The 23,782-nt window shown below is 48.6% G+C and overlaps 1 protein-coding gene across 4 annotated transcripts in view; it reads left to right on the forward strand.

Moving 5' to 3' along the window:
• The window catches only part of LOC142290654 (EF-hand calcium-binding domain-containing protein 6-like), a 483,996-nt gene that overhangs the window by 91,941 nt on the left and 368,273 nt on the right, over positions 1 to 23,782 (forward strand). For all 4 annotated transcript variants that reach the window (XM_075334657.1, XM_075334633.1, XM_075334650.1 and 1 more), the window contains 4 exons: positions 828 to 928; positions 2,137 to 2,288; positions 17,977 to 18,173; positions 21,816 to 21,923. In XM_075334657.1, coding sequence (XP_075190772.1) covers positions 828 to 928; positions 2,137 to 2,288; positions 17,977 to 18,173; positions 21,816 to 21,923 — 558 coding nt within the window. The remainder of the gene's footprint in view (positions 1 to 827; positions 929 to 2,136; positions 2,289 to 17,976; positions 18,174 to 21,815; positions 21,924 to 23,782) is intronic.

Genomic DNA, 23,782 nt, shown 5'->3' on the forward strand with positions numbered 1-23,782 from the left:
GTTTTTTTCTGGCACATGTTTCACAGACCACACCACTGCGTGGTCCATGGGACATCAGTGATGCCAGAAAAAAATGGACATGTCTCCGTGTGGCAATCACGGACACGCGGGTAGGCCGCACGGAGACACATGCAGTGAAAAATCACTGACGTGTGAGCAGACCCATTCATTATAATGGGTTTGCGTATGTCAGTGATTCTGGTACGTTTAAAAAAAAGCACAAACGTCCCAGAATCACTGACGTGTGAAACAGGCCTTAATGGAAGAAAATACACACCACTTGATTTGTTGGGATGCTATGGCCAATTTATCTGCTCTTGTAGAAGGAAACATAGTCTTTATTAGTCTTTATTTCATCTATCTGAATAATAAAAAATGGGGTTTGTCATATCTTTCTATCCTACCTCCCACTAGCAGAACTAAAAAAAAGCTAAGATACAAAACGTTTTCTAGTGGTGAATCTACTAAAAAAAAATCATCTTGAAGAACTTCTATCTCATCTAATCTTTGTGCGGATTTAGGCAAAGCAATCTATCACCCTCGGGCCAGCCCTGTGGTCTGAAAGCTATGCCTGCCCACACTGAACAGGTTTGATCAGAATGATATCAGTTCAATATTCCTACTGCTTCTACTTCTGGTGAATCCTTGACCATCTTTAGAGAACATAAGCATGATCAAGGCTATGCAAAACCTATCTACAGATGCTTTCATAGCATTTAAAATTAGAGGAATTGGTGAACGTACCCACAAATCAAATTTACTGCAGTTCAAATTACCCTTGGATTACATTTTTATTTTGTGATATCGGTTATGTACCCATACATTAGGTATGACGTGGATGGAACGAGTGTCATTAAGACAGATTATCTACTGAAAAGACTTGGACATGAAATACAGAACCAGACATCCAGCAATGTAAAAACTAAAGGTAGCAAATCAGAAAGTACATTACCTTATTTTTTAATCTACTATCTTTCGCTCATGTTCATTAAAGAGGACCTGTCAATTACTCGAAATAATTGAGAATCCCTGATTCCCCTGGTTCTACTACTCTTTTCCGTTCTGCGTTGTGTCACTCCACTGTAGAGATATTCACATTTTCTTATATGGCGCACTTAGTGAAATCTTTGCTTGTAGTCCAACTAGGTGTTTCTTCAGAGTCTTATCTAGGGGTCTGCACTTCCGCCCCATCCTTCCAGATCCTGCCGGTCACAACTCAGCAGCTAATCTAGCAGTAGCAAGCACTGCTATGAGTGGCAGTGTCTCTGAGGGTGGTATGAAACCACACACTCCCAGAGAAGACTCTGGAAAACATGCCCAGTTGGACTACAAGCAGAGATTTCACATAGTGCTCTCCAAAAGCAACTAATGTAAATATCTCTGCAATGGAGTTACTCAACACAAAATGGAAAAGAGAAGCAGAATCAGGGGAGCGCGGGGATTTTTCAAGGTATTTAATTCAATTTAATTGAGCATGTGACAGGTCCTCTTTCAGTACATTTGTGAAATTAAAGGGATTTCCTTATGTTATAATGAATGATCGTTTGGGAAATGTATTAGACATGGTGAGTTACCAATTCTTTCACCAGTGTAGTATATAAAACTGTACAAGTCACAATTGCAATAGTTTGGGGTTCTACTGGACCAGTGATATAAAAAAATCAGCTGGAGGATCATTAAATTGTCATTAATTGTAAGTTGACTGGCCTTGTGTGTAAGCACATGGTTCCTATGGGGTCCATGGTGTAAAGTTGTAGTCACTCTCTTTTACAGTAAGATGGTTCAGTAAGCAACCTTATTTTCTCATAGTAGCATTATGGTTCTGCAATATGAAATTCGTGCCACTTTTTTCTCTCATGGATTTTATAAAAATCATTGAAAAAACTTCTAATAACTGTAGCTATGTAGAGGCATCTAAAAATTCTGTATATTCCGACAGCATGTTTTGGGCACCATAATACCTGGATTTATAACATCCCTTAGTCATTACTTTGTCCTAGATATTATGGAATTTACAGAAGTTTATCTCTATGTTTTCATGAGATTTTTGTACATCTAAAACAGCTCTGTCGTTAAGATCTAGTGTAATGTCGGCAGTTCATGGTTCAGTTTGTGCTTTATAATCTGCTTCTCTAGCTCCATCAGTACAATCCAGAGAGATATCTCGGTCAGAAGTAGAGCGGAAAGCCTCACTCAACATTGAGAAGTGGTTGAAAGATAAATTCAGAGAAGGTTTTCGGAGCATGAAGGAAGAGTTTGAAAGCCGTGACCTGCACAGAATTGGAAAGGTGGGTAGAACTATACTTGGTGTAGAAATGCTGACTGAAGTAGGGCAAGTATATATATATATGGCTCAATTTCAATGCGGGCGTCACACGGTACGATCTATCGTGCGATCGCGCAAGCGATCGTACCCACCCCCGTTGTTTGTGCGTGCCCGTGGCGCGAGTTGTTAAACCCCATCACACGTACTTACCTGCTGAGCGACCTCGCTGTGGGCGGCGAACATCCACTTGCTGAAGAGGGAGGGATGTTCGGCGTCACAGCGACGTCACACAGCGGTCGGCCAATAGAAGCGGAGGGGCGGAGATGAGCGGGACGTAAACATCCCGCCCACCTCCTTACTTACGCATTGCCGGTGGGAGCCGCGGGACGCAGATAAGCTCTATTCATCATTCCCGGGTTGTCACACGGAGCGATGTGTGCTGCCCCGTGTACGATGAACAACCGGCGCCATTAAAAATAAACAATTTTTTAAAAATAAGCGACAAGTACACGACTCACGGTTTGTGAGCGATTCTGCGTCGCTCGGAGGTGTCACACGAAACGACGTTGCAAGCGATGCCGGATGTGCGTCACGAAAACCGTGACCCCGACGATGCATCGCGTGATAGCTCGTCTCGTGTGACGCCCGCATAAGATTCTAATATATCGGGTAGTCTAGAATGTGTATGTAGGTTAGCAGATTGAATAATAAGGTAATGAATGGACTGGATGGGTTAGGTTTAATTTAGTATTCTTATAATTGTTTATTAGTTTTAAAATGACAAACAACAGAAGGAACAGTTTTAATAGATGAGTCTAATGTTTAATGATGTCCATGGCTTGTAATGAAAGAAGGCCATGAACAGTGTAAAGTTAAGTAAAAATATGCTGATGCTATGATGTGACTGTACCGCCCCCACGCCTGCAGCAGCCGGGCTGCTCGGATCCGGACCGGTAGCGTGGTTTGAGGGATCTTCCGGACCCAGGGGTCACATGGACACGCCGAATGAAAAGGGGGATGTAGTTGTACGGCCTTGACCGTATTCGGTTTGTGACGCCACCCACGGTGTGTGGTGAAGTGGGACACCACTGCTGCTGTTGTGGGATACCCGGGGGAGATCTAGTGGCAGCTGGATGTTAACCCCTCCGTGGGTAGGGATGGTTGCCCCGGCGCCCAGTGTCTCTGTACAGGGTATGGCGATGGCAGGGGCTTGTGCGCCCGGATGGACCAGGGGATGTTTGGCTACTCACAATTAAATGAATCACATGAGTCTTTTGGTAAACTAAGGTGCTGGTGGCCGGCCGCCGAGACCGGTTGTACTCTGGTCCCCCACCCAAGCTGGTGGTCGCCGTCTTTTCATCTGCACTGTGTTTGCTTGTGTTGGACTTCCCGGTATGGAACACGGGAGTCCGCTCCCGGCTTGCTGTGTGCCTGAGGAGCCGTGCCTGTCTAACGCTGACCCGTGGGATCTACAGGCCCTGGCGGGGCCCTATCCCTCTCTGTGGTTGGTTGTCTACTTTTCGGGACATAGGTTGGGACAAAACCTATAATCCTGCCCTCAATCGGTTAATTAGCTAGGCCGTTGGTGCCGGTCCTGGCTTCAGGGTCCGAGTACCCCCCTTTGTGCACGGTTTCTGGGTCGGGTCTCTGGTGTTGGTACCGGCGGGCTCCAACCCTGTCCCGGTCCACCTCGGCTCTCCATCTGCCGTCTTCCTGTCTCCTGCTGACAGAGACCACCGTCTGCCACCTAGCCAAGGTAACAGTGCTCCGACTCTGGCACCGTCCAACTTGAACTTCTCCTCCACTGGAGCTACACCTTGCTCCAGCCTCCACTCCTCTCCACTTGAACTCAGACTCAGACTGAACTTGAACTGACTGTTTTCCCACCCCGGGCTGTCTAGACCCCTAGGTGGGTGTTTCCTAACCACCTGGTCCCGCCCACTGGTGTGCCTGTCTTGCCCTGAGGGGGGTGACTAGGGTTTCAGGTCAGCTGTGTGTAACCTAGGTGAGGGAAGGTGTTATGCGGGGGCCTACTGTGTGACTACCTGGTTTTGCTAGGGCGTCACATGGCCCAATGCTGGTATGTGCCCCCATTGTGGTGCAGCCACAATCCTGACATGTGCCCCCATCCTGCGGGATAATGTGTGCGGGGGGCGGAGTGCGGGGTGGGTGGAGCCGAGCGGGGCCATGGCATTGAGGACGTCAGTGCCGGGGACTGCATGGCTGGGGACAGGTAACTATCCAGGTGTGTGTGTGTGTGTGTGTTCGGGCGCTTTCACACTTGCGTTCAGCACAATCCGCCGCTATGGAGAATAGCGCAGTCCGTTAACGCACTGCGCTATTCTCCATAGACTTGTATTGATGATGCACTGTAATGCAAGTGTCTGCATTGCACCCGCTGGAGGACGCTGCGTCGTTAATTTGACACAGCGTCGGGCAGAGGGAACGCTGCATGTAGCGTTTTTTTGGGTCGTTAAAATATCGCACCTTGACGGATTCTGTTAGAATCTGCCAAGGTGTCTAATGATTGTCTATGGGGGCGGATTCCGCCGCAATGCACTAAGCGGCGGAATTCGCTGACGGATCCCTTCACGTTCTACTGCGCATGCTCAGCATGTCCAGCAGAATGATCTAAATTGTTTAAAATCACTCCTGGTCTCTCTCCCCTCCTCTCTCCCCCTTCTCTCCCCCTCCCTCTCTCCCACCCCTCTCTCCCCCCACCTCTCTCCCCCTCTCTCATACTCACCGATCACCGACACGGCGCTGCACACTGTCACACTGCTCTGACGGCTTCACCTGCCGGCCGCTCATTATTCAATCTTGTATTCCCTGCTTCCCCCACCCACCGGCGCCTATGATTGGTTGCAGTCAGACACGCTCACACGCAGAATGACAGCTGTCTCACTGCAACCAATCACAGCCGCCGGTGGACAGGTCTCTATCGTGCGGTACAATAAATAAATAAATCATTAAAAAAAACCTTCGGTCCCCCCCAATTTTGATACCAGCCAAGATAAAGCTACACAGCTGAAGGCTGGTATTGTCAGCATGGGGAGCGCCATGTTATGGGGAGCCCCCCAGCCTAACAATATCAGCCAGCAGCTGCCCGGAATTGCCGCATTCATTAGATGCGACAGTCCCAGGACTCTACCCAGCTCATCCCGAATTGCCCTGGTGCGGTGGCAATCGGGGTAATAAGGAGTTAAATGGCAGCTTATAGCTGCCACTAAGTTCTAGGTTAATCATGGCAGGCGTCTCCCCGAGATACCCTTCCATGATTAACCTGTAGGTGAAAGTAAATAAACACACACAACGAAAAATCCTTTATTTGAAATAAAAGACAACCCCCCCCCCTCATTTACCACTTTATTAATCCCCAAACACCCATCCAGGTCTGACGTAATCCACACAACGCTTTCAGCTCTACTACATGAAGCTGACAGGGAGCGCCGTAGAACACGACCGCTCTGTGTCAGCTCCACAGAGCAACTGAAGTGAGCCACGCTGTCACCGGATACTTCACTCAGTTAGTGCTTGCGTGTGTGCGGGGATGATGATGAGGGCGGTAGTTCCGGGGTGTGTGCGGGGATGATGATGAGTGTGGTGGTGCCGGGGTGTGTGCAGGGATGATGATAGGAGCGGTAGTGCCTGCGTGTGTGCGGGGATGATGATGAGTGCGGTAGTGCCGGTGTGTGCGGGGATGATGATGAGTGTGGTAGTGTCAGGGTGTGTGCGGGGATGATGATGAATGCGGTAGTGCCGGGTTGTGTGCGGGGTTGATGATGAGTGCGGTAGTGCTTGTGTGTGCGGTGATGATGATGGGTGCGGTAGTGCCGGGGTGTGTGCGGGGATGATGATGGGAGCGGTAGTGCCGGTAGGTGTGTGCAGGGAAGATGATGGGAGCGGTAGTGCCTGCCTGTGTGCGGGGATGATGGGTGCAGTAGTGCCGGGGTGTGTGCAGTGATGATGATAGGAAGGGTTAGTGCCTGCGTGTGTGCGGGGATGATGGGAGTAGTAGTTCCGCGGTTTGTGTTCAGTGTATACATGTGGGGGGCGGAGTGCGGGGGGAGGAGGAGCTGAGCGGGGCCATGGCGCTGAGGACGTCAGTGCTGGGGACTGCATGGCTGGGGACAGGTGGCTATTCGTGTGTGTGTGTTCAGTGTATACATGTGAAGTGTGGGGGTGTGTGGAGCCGAGTTACGCTGGTAACCATGGTACACAATCGGGTAACTATGCAAACCGATTTACTTACTTACCCGATGTGTACCATGGTTACCAGCGTACGCTGACTCCCGGCACAATCCCAGCAACGCAAGGGTATGTCTCGGCTGGGTTGCCGGTGTGGGCTCCCAGGAGTGCAGCACTCACCGGGGAGTCGGGGCTCCGTGCAGGTGCAGGGAAAGGTGTCGGGCGTTGTCCTGTCGCGCTGTAGTTCGTGCTGTTCACTTAGCTGAGCCGTTGGTCGCAAGCTCTTTAGCGCATGTGCTGTGGCGACGGTTGCCACTGTAATGACGTCATTTTGGAGCAAGACAGACAGACAGACAGACAGACAGGCAGAATAAGGCAAATATTTATTTACTAGAAGGTGGCCCGATTCTACGCATCGGGTATTCTAGAATTTACGTATTGTGTAGTTAATGTATGATTTTTGTTATATATATATATATACAGTTAGGTCCAGAAATGTTTGGACAGTGACACAATTTTCGCGAGTTGGGCTCTGCATGCCACCACATTGGATTTGAAATGAAACCTCTACAACAGAATTCAAGTGCAGATTGTAACGTTTAATTTGAAGGTTTGAACAAAAATATCTGATAGAAATTGTAGGAATTGTACACATTTCTTTACAAACACTCCACATTTTAGGAGGTCAAAAGTAATTGGCCAAATAAATCAAACCCAAAAAAAATATTTTTATTTTCAATATTTTGTTGTGAATCCTTTGGAGGCAATCACTGCCTTAAGTCTGGAACCCATGGACATCACCAAACGCTGGGTTTCCTCCTTCTTAATGCTTTGCCAGGCCTTTACAGCCGCAGCCTTCAGGTCTTGCTTGTTTGTGGGTCTTTCCGTCTTAAGTCTGGATTTGAGCAAGTGAAATGCATGCTCAATTGGGTTAAGATCTGGTGATTGACTTGGCAATTGCAGAATGTTCCACTTTTTTGCACTCATGAACTCCTGGGTAGCTTTGGCTGTATGCTTGGGGTCATTGTCCATCTGTACTATGAAGCGCCGTCCGATCAACTTTGCGGCATTTGGCTGAATCTGGGCTGAAAGTATATCCCGGTACACTTCAGAATTCATCCGGCTACTCTTGTCTGCTGTTATGTCATCAATAAACACAAGTGACCCAGTGCCATTGAAAGCCATGCATGCCCATGCCATCACGTTGCCTCCACCATATTTTACAGAGGATGTGGTGTGCCTTGGATCATATGCCGATCCCTTTCTTCTCCAAACTTTTTTCTTCCCATCATTCTGGTACAGGTTGATCTTTGTCTCATCTGTCCATAGAATACTTTTCCAGAACTGAGCTGGCTTCATGAGGTGTTTTTCAGCAAATTTAACTCTGGCCTGTCTATTTTTGGAATTGATGAATGGTTTGCATCTAGATGTGAACCCTTTCTATTTACTTTCATGGAGTCTTCTCTTTACTGTTGACTTAGAGACAGATACACCTACTTCACTGAGAGTGTTCTGGACTTCAGTTGATGTTGTGAACGGGTTCTTCTTCACCAAAGAAAGTATGTGGCGATCATCCACCACTGTTGTCATCCGTGGACGCCCAGGCCTTTTTGAGTTCCCAAGCTCACCAGTCAATTCCTTTTTTCTTAGAATGTACCCGACTGTGGATTTTGCTACTCCAAGCATGTCTGCTATCTCTCTGATGGATTTTTTCTTTTTTTTCAGCCTCAGGATGTTCTGCTTCACCTCAATTGAGAGTTCCTTAGACCGCATGTTGTCTGGTCACAGCAACAGCTTCCAAATGCAAAACCACACACCTGTAATCAACCCCAGACCTTTTAACTACTTCATTAATTACAGGTTAACGAGGGAGACGCCTTCAGAGTTAATTGCAGCCCTTAGAGTCCCTTGTCCAATTACTTTTGGTCCCTTGAAAAAGAGGAGGCTATGCATTACAGAGCTATGATTCCTAAACCCTTTCTCCGATTTGGATGTGAAAACTCTCATATTGCAGCTGGGAGTGTGCACTTTCAGCCCATATTATATATATAATTGTATTTCTGAACATGTTTTTGTAAACAGCTAAAATAAAACTTGTGTCACTGTCCAAATATTTCTGGACCTAACTGTATATATATAGATGTTGTTGTGTGTAGTTACCAAGTGTTTGTGTAGGCGCTGTACATGTTCTGGGTGTTGTCTGGGTGTGGCGGGGGGTGAGAGCGGTGTTGTTTGTGTGTTGCGTGTGTTGCGTTGTTTGTGGAGCGCTGTGTGTCTGTAGCGTTGTGTGTGTGTGTTGCGCGGTTTGTGTGGGGTGTGTGTGTTTTGGGGGGAGGTATGTTTTGTGCAATGTGTGTGTTGTGCGGTATGTGCGTATATTTGTGTGTGCCGCGGTGTTTGTGTGTTGGGTGTTGTGTGTGTGCGGCGTTGTCTGTGTGTGTGGGTGTCTGTGTAGGGCAGTGTTTGTGGTTCCCAGTGTGTGTGTGGTGTGTTGTGCAGTGCGTGTGTGGCGGTGTGTGTGTGTTTTGGGGGGAGGTGTGCACCCCCCATCGTGCTTCATCCCCCCATGCTGCGCACCCCCCCATCGTGCTCCATCCCCCATGCTGCGCACCCCCCATCGTGCTCCATCCCCCATGCTGCGCACCCCCATCGTGCTCCATCCCCCATGCTGCGCATTCCCGATCGTGCTCCATCCCCCATGCTGCGCACTCCCCATCGTGCTCTATCCCCCATGCTGCGCACCTCCCATCGTGCTCTATCCCCCATGCTGCGCACTCCCCATTGTGCTCCATCCTCCATGCTGCGCACACCCCATCGTGCTCCATCCCCCATGCTGCGCACTCCACATCGTGCTCCATCCCCCATGCTGCGCACCCCCCATCGTGCTCCATCCCCCATGCTGCGCACTCCTCATCGTGCTCCATCCCCCATGCTGTGCACTCCCCATCGTGCTCCATCCCCCATGCTGCGCACCCCCATCGTGCTCCATCCCCCATGCTGTGCACTCCACATCGTGCTCCATCCCCCATGCTGCGCACCCCCATCGTGCTCCATCCCCCATGCTGCGCACCCCCCATCGTGCTCCATCCCCCATGCTGCGCACCCCCCATCGTGCTCCATACCCCATGCTGCACACTCCCCATCGTGCTCCATCCCCCATGCTGCGCACTCCCCATCGTGCTCCATCCCCCATGCTGCACACCCCCCATCGTGCTCCACAGTCACACATCAGACAGTATACATGCACACATCTGATCGCATACACACACACACACACCCCACTTCTCCCTGTGCCCACCGGTGGGCGGTCCCAGCAGCTGTGCGGCACGCCGTGCTCCTCTGCCGACACTCACAGATCCGATCGCATATACTCACACACACACACATCAGAACACACTCACACACATCCGATCGCATACACTCACACACACACACATCAGAACACACTCACACACATCCGATCGCATACACGCACACACACACTGACGATATCGCACAGCACTCATGTGTCGCCCTGGGCAAGCCAGGGGACACAGGTCACACACCACCACACCCTACATCCCAGGTAGAAACATCTAAGCTAACCAAAAATCCTTGTTGCCTTCCTCCAGAGACTGATGATTCACACCAGGGGGTGGGCCAGGCGGTTGGCTCCGCCCACCGAGGAGATCACAGCTCTGGAGGCGGGAGAAACCAGGCAGTCAGCTCAGGGAAGAGCTTGAGTGAGGAGCAGATAAGCTAAGTGAAAGTAAAGAAAGAAAAGTAGTAAAGGAGGAAAGCAAGAGTGGTGACAGAACAGAAGGAGTGTGCAAAGCCTGAGGAGTCCAGCTGTGTGCAGGGCAGGTCAGCAAGGTCAGCAACGGCGGTGACTGTCTGAAGGGGGACCGTTTGGAAGTTCCTGGAAGGACCCCGTAGGCTGTGTGCCCGGTGGTCTGGAGCAGTGTTCCTAAGGACAGTCAGCACCAGGGCAGGGGCCTCTCGGACCCCGGCAAGGCTTGGAGTCGCCACAATTTGCCGAATCCGTCAGTGAAGGGGACGTAGATCCCCCAACAACCAAGTCCCGATTGAAGGCAACAGCCCAGCCAGTGTAAAAGAGACACCGCCACCGCCAAGGCACCAGTTTCTTAGGGCTAGCGCCTGCGGGCAAAGAGTAGAGCTCCCCCGGTCCAGCTTGAAGCCGGGGAGCGGGTTACCGGTGGGGACCCATCGCAACCAACAAGTACACCAAGGTGCTAGGAAAAGGGACATCACCGTCATCTACCGGGAGAGCAAGTGCAGCCGTCCGTGGGACCGTCTTACCAGCCGTCTGGTTTACCGTAAAAACTGTGTCAACGTCTCAGGCTGAGTGAGTACCACAGTGCCGCAAGGCACAGCGCTGCCCCCGCGTCCCTGCGCCCACCAGGCCCTGCACCTCCCAAACCATCACCGGGCCCCGGGATCACCAACCCCTACCCACGGAGGGGCAACACAACACCTGGCTGCTCCGCATCACCATCCCCGGGATCCCCGTATTGAGCAGCGGTGGTGAAATCACCACAACCGTGGGTGGAGTCACGGACAATAAACAATCCCCACACCCAACAAACCCCTTTCACTCACGGGCGAGGAGTGCCGCTCGAGAAACCCCCGGGATCCGGCCCACCGCTCGAGCCACCTCTGAGCAGCAGCTGCCGGACCCGAGCAGAAGGGGTGAGCGTAGTGTGCTGACACCCTCCTCCCCGCCCGCGACAACTTGGCGTCACGAACAGGATCTTACCGCTCTGCCGTCTGGTAGAGGTGCGCCTTGTTACCGCCGGAGGTATCCGGCAGAAAAATTTCAGAAGCCGCCATCTTTGGCGCGAAAAGTTCCTGCTCGAGCGTCTTCTCGAGTAGTAGAGGCGCGAAGGCCAAAACCCCGCCCCGAGAGAGGAGGGGCCGGAAAGAGCTAAGGGGGACGCGATGGCGGCTGGCCTCATTTAGCTGCAGCTCTAAAAGCAGGGACGCCAGGACTCTGCAGACATACTGGGTTCCTGGAAGGCACGATTGCCAAGATGTACAACCCAACTCCCAACGAGGAAGCCCCCGCGCCCGGCACGGTGACGTGGTTGAGGGACCGTACCGTCCCGCTGAGTAACCGTCTGCAGGCTCATATGCAACTCCTCCTGGAGGAGTGGGAGACCGACATGGCGGACGTGGTGGCTGCTATGTGGAGACGCGAGGCAGAAGAGGATTTGGAGGAGCGGGTAAGCGACCCACGCCCCTGTATTCCTGAGGGATTGGCCGTTGGAGCTGAGGGGCCCGGCCGGCTTCCGCTCACCCTACCTCTCTCCCTGCTACCCGTAATAGCTGCTGCCGCCCCACCATTAGGCCCGCTACCTGCCCAACCGGTAGCGATACCCTGCCCAGCCGCTCCGGCGGACCAGCCGGCTGCAGACGTCCGGGACGTCCCTGAAGTACACCAAGGGGAACCGCTGGAGCCGCGGCCCCATAACAGTATGGTGCCAGAAGTCCTAGTAGAGACTGTGCCAGACCCTGAGCCCGGGACCGTGGCTTGGATGAAGGCCCGGGTGATTCAGTTCCACCAGCGTCAGCAGGAACAAATCCTCCGGATGATGGAGCAGTGGACCAACGAGGTGGAGATGCTGATTACCACTACCCCGATGTACGACAGGGGAATAGATGTAGCAGAACCGACTGGTGACCCATGTCCCTATGTCCTACCTGGACCGGCCGCTGCGGCTGAGGGGCCCGGCCTAGTCTCGGCCTATGCATCGCCCTTGCCGTTACTTATGGGGCGCCTCAGTATAAGCTCGCCTAATCCGCTGCTCCGTGCTACCGCAGAAGAGGCTGAAGTGTTGGATGCTGGAGGCCAGGAGGCTGCGGCAGCTGGTGGCAACCCGCCTGACGCAGGAACAAGAGATGATGACTCCTGCCCCAGCTCCGGGACCGCTGTTGCAGTTGAAGGAGCGAGTGAGCGTTCCCATTATGTAGGAGCCCCAGTGGTCGTCCATGCCCCGTGTACCGGTGGAAATGGGTACCGGGTGCCCCTGTCACCGCAGGCATGTCAGTGCATGTTGGATATGCTGGCGGAGGGGGATGGAGCTGCGTTAGCTGAATATCCGGAGTAGGGCAGCGGATGCCCGATGCAGCAGTCCCCGTTGGGACCACCACAGTTTGTTGTTTAAAAGTTGAAAGAATGATAAGAAAGAGATGATTACCGAAGCTTCACCTGATTTACCGTGATTTGCAACCGGCTGGAGCCGACACCGTTGTCCCCGTGGGGACTGTTTAAAAAGTTTTGCATGGGAACTATCCATGGACAAGCCCGTGAACTTGCAGGGCACCCACAAACGTTAAGTGGCTTGTAAATATGTTGTTTGCAGTTACCGTTTTCCGCAATGCCGCCTCCGGAGAGGCAGGTTGGAGGGAGGGCCCTCAGCACAGCAGGCTGGGGCCCAGCCACCAAAGGAACCGGTGGCTACCCTCTGGAGGGAAGGACAGATCCCGCTCGGGTACCGTGTGCTGGACTGTGGGTCAAGGGGTGCTGCCTGGGTTTTAGGGGCAGCATCAGGGCCAGGTTGCTTGGGTGGGAGAGAGCGGAAACCGTAACCGTAAACCGTTTTGCAACGTTAAAGAAATGTGCCTCCCGTTTTGGGAAGAGTTATTAAAGATGTAAATATGTTATATTATTATTATGTTATCTTTTACAGAAAAATAAATCCGGTGTTGGACGGCAGCCCGCGGACGGTCTGCATTTTGCTAAGGGGGAATGTGTCGCCCTGGGCAAGCCAGGGGACACAGGTCACACACCACCACACCCTACATCCCAGGTAGAAACATCTAAGCTAACCAAAAATCCTTGTTGCCTTCCTCCAGAGACTGATGATTCACACCAGGGGGTGGGCCAGGCGGTTGGCTCCGCCCACCAAGGAGATCACAGCTCTGGAGGCGGGAGAAACCAGGCAGTCAGCTCAGGGAAGAGCTTGAGTGAGGAGCAGATAAGCTAAGTGAAAGTAAAGAAAGAAAAGTAGTAAAGGAGGAAAGCAAGAGTGGTGACAGAACAGAAGGAGTGTGCAAAGCCTGAGGAGTCCAGCTGTGTGCAGGGCAGGTCAGCAAGGTCAGCAACGGCGGTGACTGTCTGAAGGGGGACCGTTTGGAAGTTCCTGGAAGGACCCCGTAGGCTGTGTGCCCGGTGGTCTGGAGCAGTGTTCCGAAGGACAGTCAGCACCAGGGCAGGGGCCTCTCGGACCCCGGCAAGGCTTGGAGTCGCCGCAATTTGCCGAATCCGTCAGTGAAGGGGACGTAGATCCCCCAACAACCAAGTCCCGATTGAAGGCAACAGCCCAGCCAGTGTAAAAGAGACACCGCCACCGCCAAGGCACCAGTTTCTTAGGGCCAGCGCCTGCGGGCAAAGAGTAGAGCTCCCCCGGTCCAGCTTGAAGCCGGGGAGCGGGTTACCGGTGGGGACCCATCGCAACCAACAAGTACACCAAGGTGCTAGGAAAAGGGACATCACCGTCATCTACCGGGAGAGCAAGTGCAGCCGTCCGTGGGACCGTCTTACCAGCCGTCTGGTTTACCGTAAAAACTGTGTCAACGTCTCAGGCTGAGTGAGTACCACAGTGCCGCAAGGCACAGCGCTGCCCCCGCGTCCCTGCGCCCACCAGGCCCTGCACCTCCCAAACCATCACCGGGCCCCGGGATCACCAACCCCTACCCACGGAGGGGCAACACAATACCTGGCTGCTCCGCATCACCATCCCCGGGATCCCCGTATTGAGCAGCGGTGGTGAAATCACCACAACCGTGGGTGGCGTCACGGACAATAAACAATCCCCACACCCAACAAACCCCTTTCACTCACGGGCGAGGAGTGCCGCTCGAGAAACCCCCGGGATCCGGCCCACCGCTCGAGCCACCACTGAGCAGCAGCTGCCGGACCCGAGCAGAAGGGGTGAGCGTAGTGTGCTGACACCCTCCCCGCCCGCGACACTCACACAATCACAACATCCGGAGATACCACATGCTTCCGGCCATGTGATCCTCCGGCAGGTCCTGGAAGATCACTGCACGCACAGGATCGCCGCCGAGAAGCAAGCGATATCACGGGATGTTGTGAGTGTGTGGATGCGATCTGATGTGTGTGTGAGGTGTGTGTGAGAGTGAGTGTGATCTGATGTGTGTGTGTGTGTGTCTGTTCTTATGTGTGTGCATGTGTGTGTTCCGCCGCTGCGTGTGTGGATGCGATCTGATGTATGTGTGAGGTGTGTGTGAGAGTGAGTGTGATCTGATGTGTGTGTGCGTGTGTGTGTGTGTGTTCCGCCGCTGTAGGACCTTGATGCGCTCACCTCGGGGCTAGAGGCCATTCCGTGTGGGTGGCGGAGCCTGGGCGAGCGGCCAATCTGTGCGGGAGGGCGGAGCCGAGGCGAGCGGCCAATCCGTGTGGGGGGGAGGAGCTGAGGTGAGCGGCCAATCCGTGAGGCCGAGCGTCCAATCCGTGCGGGGGGGCGGGGCCATGGCGAGCCCAGCGGCCAATCCGCTGTTTGTCACCGTAAGGACATGGCCGATCCGTGCGGGGGGGGGCGGAGCCGAGGCGAGCGGCCAATCCGTGCGAGGGGGCGGAGCCGAGGCGAGGCGAGCGGCCAATACGTGCGGGGGGGCGGGGCCATGGCGAGCCCAGCGGCCAATCCGCTGTTTGTCACCGTAAGGACACAATTTTGGAGCAAGACAGACAGACAGACAGACAGACAGAATAAGGCAAAAATATATTTAGATGCAGAGACAAAACTATAAATATAACTTTAGCAATTAAATATATTACACAACACTTTGACTTCCCTAATTTCCAGATTTTCCAAAATGTGCCGTCAAGGGCCAAAAAAGGGCAGGGTTCATATAAACCCACCATATAGGTCATTATTGTTTAGGGTTGGAAAGGGAGTGGGACTTAAACTTCCCTATTTCCCTGATCCCAATGTTGTTAAAGGGACTTTGTGAACATAGAATGACTGTTCAAACTAAGTACAAGCATTCAGTGCATCATGGCGGGGCCAAACATGTATGTGCACATGCCCACCAGCTTGTTAATAATAATAATTTTTATTTCTATAGCGCCAACATATTCCGCAGAGCTTACCCTCTATCATAACACCACTCCTCTTCTTTGATTGACTGCTCTGGCTTTATAAAGCCACAGAATAGAGGAGAAATATGGAAACCAAGCAGGTGGGAAGGTACACATAGATGTTTAGCCATGATGCATAGAGTGCCTGTGTGTGCTTTGATCAGTCATTTTATGCTGACAGAGATTACTTGCTGCTGGACTCCCTCACAGTTTTGCTCTGTTTTTTAAGGATCCCAGTAGGTGCATTATGTATGAGACCCTAAAAAAAGACATAAAGACTACAATTCAGATTACAAATTTTCACAGGACCAGCCGAACATCTATTGTGTATGGAAGGTTCTCATGGGGTCTATTAAGGTAGACATAGGAAAGGATTGGGTAGGTTAAATGTCAACACCTTATCCTTTTGTTCTCTCGGGATATTCTACCACCAGAAATTTTTGACAGCAGCTTACTTTCTTTTTTTCATTGAAAATGTATGCACTGTTGAACTGAGTGTTCATATGTATGGGGAAGGGAGGTCATGACAGAAAGCCGTGGGCAAAACAAGCACCTGTCCAACACCGAAGGGGGACACAGGGTACTGCACCTCAATTAAGGTGCGGTATCAATCTCAGGTAAGGAGGGGGTTGATCACTGGTGTTCCACACTCACACACTACATACAGCTTAGGAGCCTTCACACAGAGTGGGTTGGCCCGGGGTAGACAGGGGGGGTGGCCATACGATCACAGGACTTCCCGATCACTGAAGCCAGACACCTGGGAGGGGTGGGTTCCACTTGGAGTAGAAATAGGTGTGACACACGCACATGAAGACAGACCCGTCAGGACCATAGTTCTGGCAACACATCTGTAAGGGGTGGGCAGACCCCTTACAAGGAGGTGCAGTTTCCCCTGAAAGTAGTTAATACTGATGTTATTTAATAAAAATGTTTTACTGTTTTTAGTGGGTTCCCCTAGTGGCCGGGTGGGACGGCTGTCCCCATAGGAACAGGGTAGAGGAAAGGAGCAGCCGGCAGAAGAAAAGGGAGGGAGGAAAAGGGTTGTTAAGGAAAAAATTAGGACCAGGGGCAGTCGAGTCCGGGAGAGAAGAAGCAGAAGGGGCAGAGTGTGGGAGCTGGGTGAACAGGAAAGCGAGAGAAAAGAAGAGAAGAAGTGTCCTCAAGTGTGAAGCAGTATTGGTGTGGGTCCAGTCTGTGTTAGCCGGAGTGGGAGCCAGGTGAAGTGGAGTAGCCGGGCACATCCCCACTAGAGGAGACGTCCAGAACAGGTTTTCCCCTAGCAAAAGTGTGAAGTCATCTGATGTGTTTTGCCTCTGTGATGAAGAAGTGTTCAATAAACATGTCTGCTGGTTCAATCGACTTACGTCTGCAAAGTGTTTGTACATCTGACGGCGTTATCTGCACCACCACACTCTGCCCCACCAAGCCATCTCCTGTCCCAAAAGTGACGGCGGACCCGGGGGTAAGCCTGCTAGCAAAAGGGGCCACGACTACAATACCCGAGGCGCCCCTGGCACCCCGTTACACATCTATGGAAAACTTGGACTTTACTGGCCCGGGGCTTGGAGCGGGAGCTCAACAAGGGTACCTAACTGCGGAGGGAGACACCCCAGAAATAGGACTCTCACTCCTTCTCGTTCAAAAACACTGGTGGTGACCCCTTACCAGATCTGGGATTGACCGGAGCCCATCACGGCAGTGACCAGTGTGACCGGACTGGCAGCTGAAGTTTTGAGTAAACTACACCATGAACCCGCAGAGACTGTGTTGGCTCGTCCTTACCGGCACCGCCATCCAGCGCTTAGTTGCCAACGGCCATTATAGCCCTCATCATCCACCCGGGGCCCGCTCCGCCTGTGGGGAGCAACACCATCCTGGCTGCCATAACACCTGCCCCGACGAGGAACCCGGCAGCGGCGGCTACTCCCTGACCGCATACCACAGGTGGCATCATGACAAACTTTTCCCAATAACCCCGCTTCCCCCAACATTTACTGTACACCTCGGGGCAACGGAACCAGGGAAGGCCACCCTATGACAATGCCTGACCCAACTCGAAACTTCCCGGCAAAAGTAGGTTAACCACCTGCCTCGTGGGGCGCTACATAGACATATACATATTTTTGTATTTAGACCTACATATTATATTTTTTAACTAGAAATTTTCAGTATCCAGTTCGCTGTGATATCAAAACTTCTTAATAATTTATCTATAAAGGATTGAGACCTCTGACTTTACGACAGTTACAATGGACAGTCTTAAAAAAAAGTTTTTTTTTTCATTACATTCTATAGCTATAGTATATTGTGAACAACTAAAACTTTTTCGTTTTTTTTTTTTTTTGCTTGAATTTGCCTACTTTTAGTGTATGTATCATGAAATATACTCACTAAATGTACTCTTTTCTATGTCAAGGTTGAAAAAGATGATTTTCTGACAGTATTGGAAAAGTTTGACCTAAAACTAAAAGATGAACACTTCAACCTGTTCCTGGCAAGATGTGGACTTGAAAACTCTCTTACAGGCATTAGTTACCTGGATCTGCTGAGAAATTTCCAAGACCGCAGCGAGAAAGGCCTCACACACAAGATACTCTCTGATCCAAACCATAGGTAACCATCCATACTAATCCAGGGCTGCCACCAGGAATTTCAGGGCAAAGTTTTCGGGCACGCTTGAGACTCTGCCCAGGCTCCACCCCAGCTCTGCCTCCACCCTCCAAACCTTCCACAGTCTCACCGCCACTCTTGGATAAACTCCAGTTTTGCACTACATCCTCACCAATTATGCATTAATAGTTCCCATCAAGCACCATCTGCTGGGTGAAAATATTAATTATATAATATAAATATATATTTATTATATAGGCTGCTGGCTGTATATATATATATATATATATATATATATATATATATATATATATAATATATATATATATACACGCACAGTCATGGCCAAAAGTGTTAGCACCCTTGACATGATGTCTTGATGTCTTGGACTTATTCTAGAAAAGATGTATTTCCCTTAGAAAACTTAGAATACACCCCCTACACCGTCCCTCTCCATAATACACCCGCTACACCGCCCCTCTCCATAATACTCTACAATGCCACTCTCCATAAAATCTCTCCTACACTGCCTCTATATATAATATCCCCCCACAAGCTGCTGATATGTATAATATCCCCCAGACACTGCTCCTCTATATTATCTCTCAACACTGCCCCTATGATCAATATCCCCCACACACACTATCCCTCTGTATAATATCCCCCCACACACATTGCCCCTAAGTATAATATGCCACACACCGTGCCTCTCTGTATAATGTCCCCAGCACACACACTGCTCCTTGGTATAATATCCTATACACACTGCCCCTCTGTATAATATCCTCCCACAAACTACCCCTCTGTATAATATCTTTTACATATGCTGCCCCTCTTTATACTATCCTCCCCACATAAGCTGCCATTCTTAATAATATCCTCCCACACACACTAGACCTCTGTTTAATATTGCTCCCCACACACTTCCAATCCTGGTATATATGTCCCCATACTGGCCCCTCTTGGTATATATGTGCCTTTCCTTGTATATATGTCCCCATCCTGAGCTCTTCCTGGTATGTATGTCCACCTCCTGGTATATATGTCCTCCTCGTGGGCTTATCCTTGTATATATATCCCCAAAGTTCTTCTATTGCTATATATGTCCCCTTCCTGGGCCCCTCCTGGTAGGAAAGTCCACCTCCTGGTATATATGTCCCCCTCCTAGGCCCATCCTAGCATATATGTCCTCATCCTGGTTCATTTTTCCCATTCCTGGTATACGTGTTCGATCCTGGGCCCCCTCCTAGTATACATGTCCCCGTCCTGAGCTCATACTGGTATATATGTTCCCATCCCGGTTTTTGTCCCCTTCCTGGTATATATGTCCTCCTTCTTGTATATATGTCCTCTTCTTGGGCTTCTACTGGTATATATGTCCCCCTCCTGGTTTATGTGTCCCTGTCCTAGTTTATATGTTCCACTCATTGTTTATATGTCCCTTTATATGCCTGGGCCGTGGCAACCTCTCCACTGGGCCCCATACACCAGTATTGGTTGTAATGTCCTGATGGCAGCCCTGTACTAGTCACTTACAGAAGCATTGTGATTCTTTATTGTCTCTAGTGATCATCCTAAAGGGAATATGTCATCGGAGAATGATGTATTGTTTGCATTAATCTTTCGTGTTAATTTATATATTTTTGAAACTTTTGGTGATTTTTTTCATTTTCTATGTTACAATCTATATTTAAAAAAATCCTACAAATCTTGCAATTTTCATGAAGCCAAATATTAAGCTGATACCTCTTGTTCTTCAAACGTCACTTTTCAGTAGTCATCTTAATATCATCACTGGCAGGATTACAATGAAAAATACAACTATGTAACAAAGGACCCATCATTCACAATAGGTGATCACATTTCACCTCCTCCTCTGCACAGTGAGCTTTGCACAGATTACAGAGCATGCCAAGAAAGCTCTCCTATAGAAGTCAATCAATGAGCCAGATCCTTTCTATTTCTCTCTATAGTTCATGGGACATACAGTATATCACAAAAGTGAGTACACCCCTCACATTTTTGTAACAACTTGTACTCACTTTTGTGTGTATATACTGTATATATATATATATATATATATATATATATATATATATATATATATACTGTTGTTGACCTCATGATTAATAAAAATCATAAACTTTTTTTGTGGAAAACCCCTAGTGGACCATGCTTTTCAATATAACAATACAGTATACATTTATGCCGACAGGCTAACCTTTCAAACACTTTGGGTCTGTTATACAGAATGGACATGTTTGACAATCGTACACTATATACCTCTGATGGCTGCTTTACACGAGATGACCGATTGTGCGATTTCACTATCGATTGTCCCCGCCCCCGTCGTTTGTGTGTCACGGGCAAATCGCTGCCCGTGTCGCACAAAGTCGTGAAACCCCCATCACACGTACTTACCTGCTGAGCGACGTCGCTGTGGGCGGCGAACATCCTCTTCCTGAAGGGGGAGGGACATTCGGCGTCACAGCGACATCACACAGCGGCTGGCCAATAGAAGCGGAGGGGCGGAGATGAGCGGGACGTAAACATCCCGCCCACCTCCTTTCCGCATTGCCGGCGGGTGCCGCGGGACGCAGGTAAGCTGTGTTCACCGTTCCCGCGGTGTCACACGGAGTGGCATGTGCTACCCCAGGAACGATGAACAACCGGAGCCATTTTAAATAAACAATATTTTGAAACTGCGCGTCGAGTACACGACTCACGATTTGTGAGCGATACTGCGTCGCTCGGAGGTGTAACACGAGACGACGTCGTGAACGATGCCGGATGTGCGTCATGAAAACCGTGACCCCCGACGATGCATCGCACGATAGCTCGTCTCATGTAAAGCACCCTTAACACTGACAGAAAAATAGAAAGTATGTGCATGAAAAAGAGTTTGATCCATGTTTATGCCCTAATTGCCCTATGTGTACCTGATATTTATCATGCTTTTATCTCAATATTATTCAATTTAGAAGAATGTCAAGTAAGAACAGAATATACAAATGAATTGCTGATAAGCTAAATTGACCTATTGAGTTTTTTAGATATTTTTTCAATACAATATATTAATTTAATAGAATATATATATATTTTTATTTTATTTTTCTTTTTTTTTCTTTAGAGACTCACGTAAATCCAGTGATAACTGAGCAAATAGTAAATGTAGAAAACCATCGTAGATTCTAAGCACAATACATACTTCTATCATACATTTCTGTCACTTCATGCATTTGCACATTTGTCCACAGGGTGGCACTAATGACTGCATTTCTACTGTGGTGGCACTTGATGTTTCCATGTTATTGTTTGCGAGTTTCCATACTGAATGAATGCATATGTGATTTATAGAATAATGTGACCACAGCATAGTAGCAAAAAAATCCATCAATTGCAATCTACACTGTTGAGTATTAATATTACTGTTATTCTTGGTTTTCTTATGTCCGCTGCCACCGTGTTTAAACTTATTTGCTGGCGATTCATTAGATCTCACATCATTAATCATTTGGGCTCAATCATCATTCATTCAATCATTAATCATTTGGGCATTAATCATTTGGGCTCAATTCATGTGTCCTACTGAGTTTACCAATTTCTGGTTATTCTTCTACCAGTTATTCTGTTCTTCAATTGCAGATTTAATCGTGAAGGAGCTATTAGTCCGTCATCAACGCTAACTGCAGTGGAAGCAAAGCTTGCAAACCTCTTCCAGTCTGATTTCCTCGCCCTGCTGGCAACGTTTGAGTATGTTTTTTTTATGTTTTTTTTTTATTATTATTATATGAGCCATATATTTAGCAGAATTTAATTGCTGGTACATTTTGTTTTCTGTATCTTGCATTTATACAGTATACTCATCACAATCTGCAGATTGTAAAATAGACTGGAATTAAAAAGGTTGCAAGTTGGGTAGGAAGAAAAAAACATGATACCATGATTATAAAGTTATACAGTTATCATTCAATGAGGCATCTATAACTGAGTCAAGTGCTTTTATCAACATCTCTAGTTATGCACATGGGATAATGCAACCCCCCTAGTGGACATTTTATGAACTTTAGGTATACATTTTAGCTCCACAAGCAAGAAACTCAAGTTCTCAATCCCGTTGGGCCGGTGGTCAATCCTCCAAACCGGATAGTAAACAAAAACACAGAAATTGTGATAAACTCCAGGAACTGATTAGGTGAGAATGAGTTGCTATCAGTCAGGATTTGGTCCAGAAGCTGACATCCAGCATGTCAGCGCGAATTGTAGAAGTCTTGAAAAATAATCAACATTTTAAATATTGAGTCTTTTACCCTGTGTCCCAAAAATAAAACCTACTCCAAATATAAGCCCTAACGGGATTTTTCGGGATTTTTAGAGTATGCTTAAAATTTAGGCCCTACTCCAAAAATAAGCTGTAGTTGCGGTTCAATAAAGAAGTGTCCAGGCAGCTAAAAAAGTTAAATAATACAGCAAGAGCCTTCATCAAAGAACCTAGACATCCCCAAAAAAATCGCACTCACCAGACCCAAACAATTACAGTTGGCAAATGCCGATAGTGGGTGGGCTCTCACACAGAGATCTGCATTGCTGTCAGGTCTCTTGCCATTCCATCTTCATTGCACTGCAGCTGTCACACACAGATCGGGTACCAGTATCACTCCACACGAGTGACACTACTTCCAGACACCAGAGGAGGCAACTTCTGTGGAACGCAGGGAACCTGACAGTGACGCATATTTGTTTATGAGAGCCTATTCACTGGCCAACTACAATTACTTGGAGGCTGGTAAGAATGATTCTTTTGGGGGTGGCTTCTGCATTTTTTTGGTGTAAATTTAGCAGTGCACAGAGAATAATCTAAACCAGTAATAGGATTAACACATAAAAAGATAAAATGAAATTTATTGAAAACTATAAAATATATACATATATATATATATATAGAGTATAATATTTTTAGATTTTGAGATTTATGTTGATGTCCCAAAATGTGATTACATTATCATATTTGATTAAATGTATATTTTTTGTTCAAGAATAAATGCGGATTGTTGCTCATGGAAAAATATGACATCCACTGAAAATAAGCCCTAGTGCATCTTTTGGAGCACCATGTAATATAGGTCCCTGTACTATTTTCAGGGAAACACGGTATAACTTGATATATTTGGCAATAAACGTTTACAATTATAAGCATTTCTTAAAATTTATAAACATCTCACTAAAAGATCTAAAGACACCAAAGCAGCAAACTTTGTGATAAGCAATATATGATCAGTTGCAAAACCTTTGTCTACAATTGTAGTCTGATCTGTAATATCCAAATTCATTTTAAAAGTGAAAAAAGCAAAATAACTTTCAATAGGTATATATTTCAGTGTTTATTCTTAATTACAGTATAATAAAATAATGAAATCTTGTCTTGCAAAAATTTAATGTGCAAAAATGGTTATATACAGTACAGACCAAAAGTTTGGACACACCTTCTCATTCAAAGAGTTTTCTTTTTTTCATGACTCTGAAAACTGTAGATTCACATTGAAGGCATCAAAACTATGAATTAACACAAGTGGAATGAAATACTTAGCAAAAAAAGTGTGAAACAACTGAAA

This window comes from Anomaloglossus baeobatrachus, chromosome 1, assembly GCF_048569485.1.
Source record: "Anomaloglossus baeobatrachus isolate aAnoBae1 chromosome 1, aAnoBae1.hap1, whole genome shotgun sequence".
NCBI classification, from domain to species: domain Eukaryota; kingdom Metazoa; phylum Chordata; class Amphibia; order Anura; family Aromobatidae; genus Anomaloglossus; species Anomaloglossus baeobatrachus.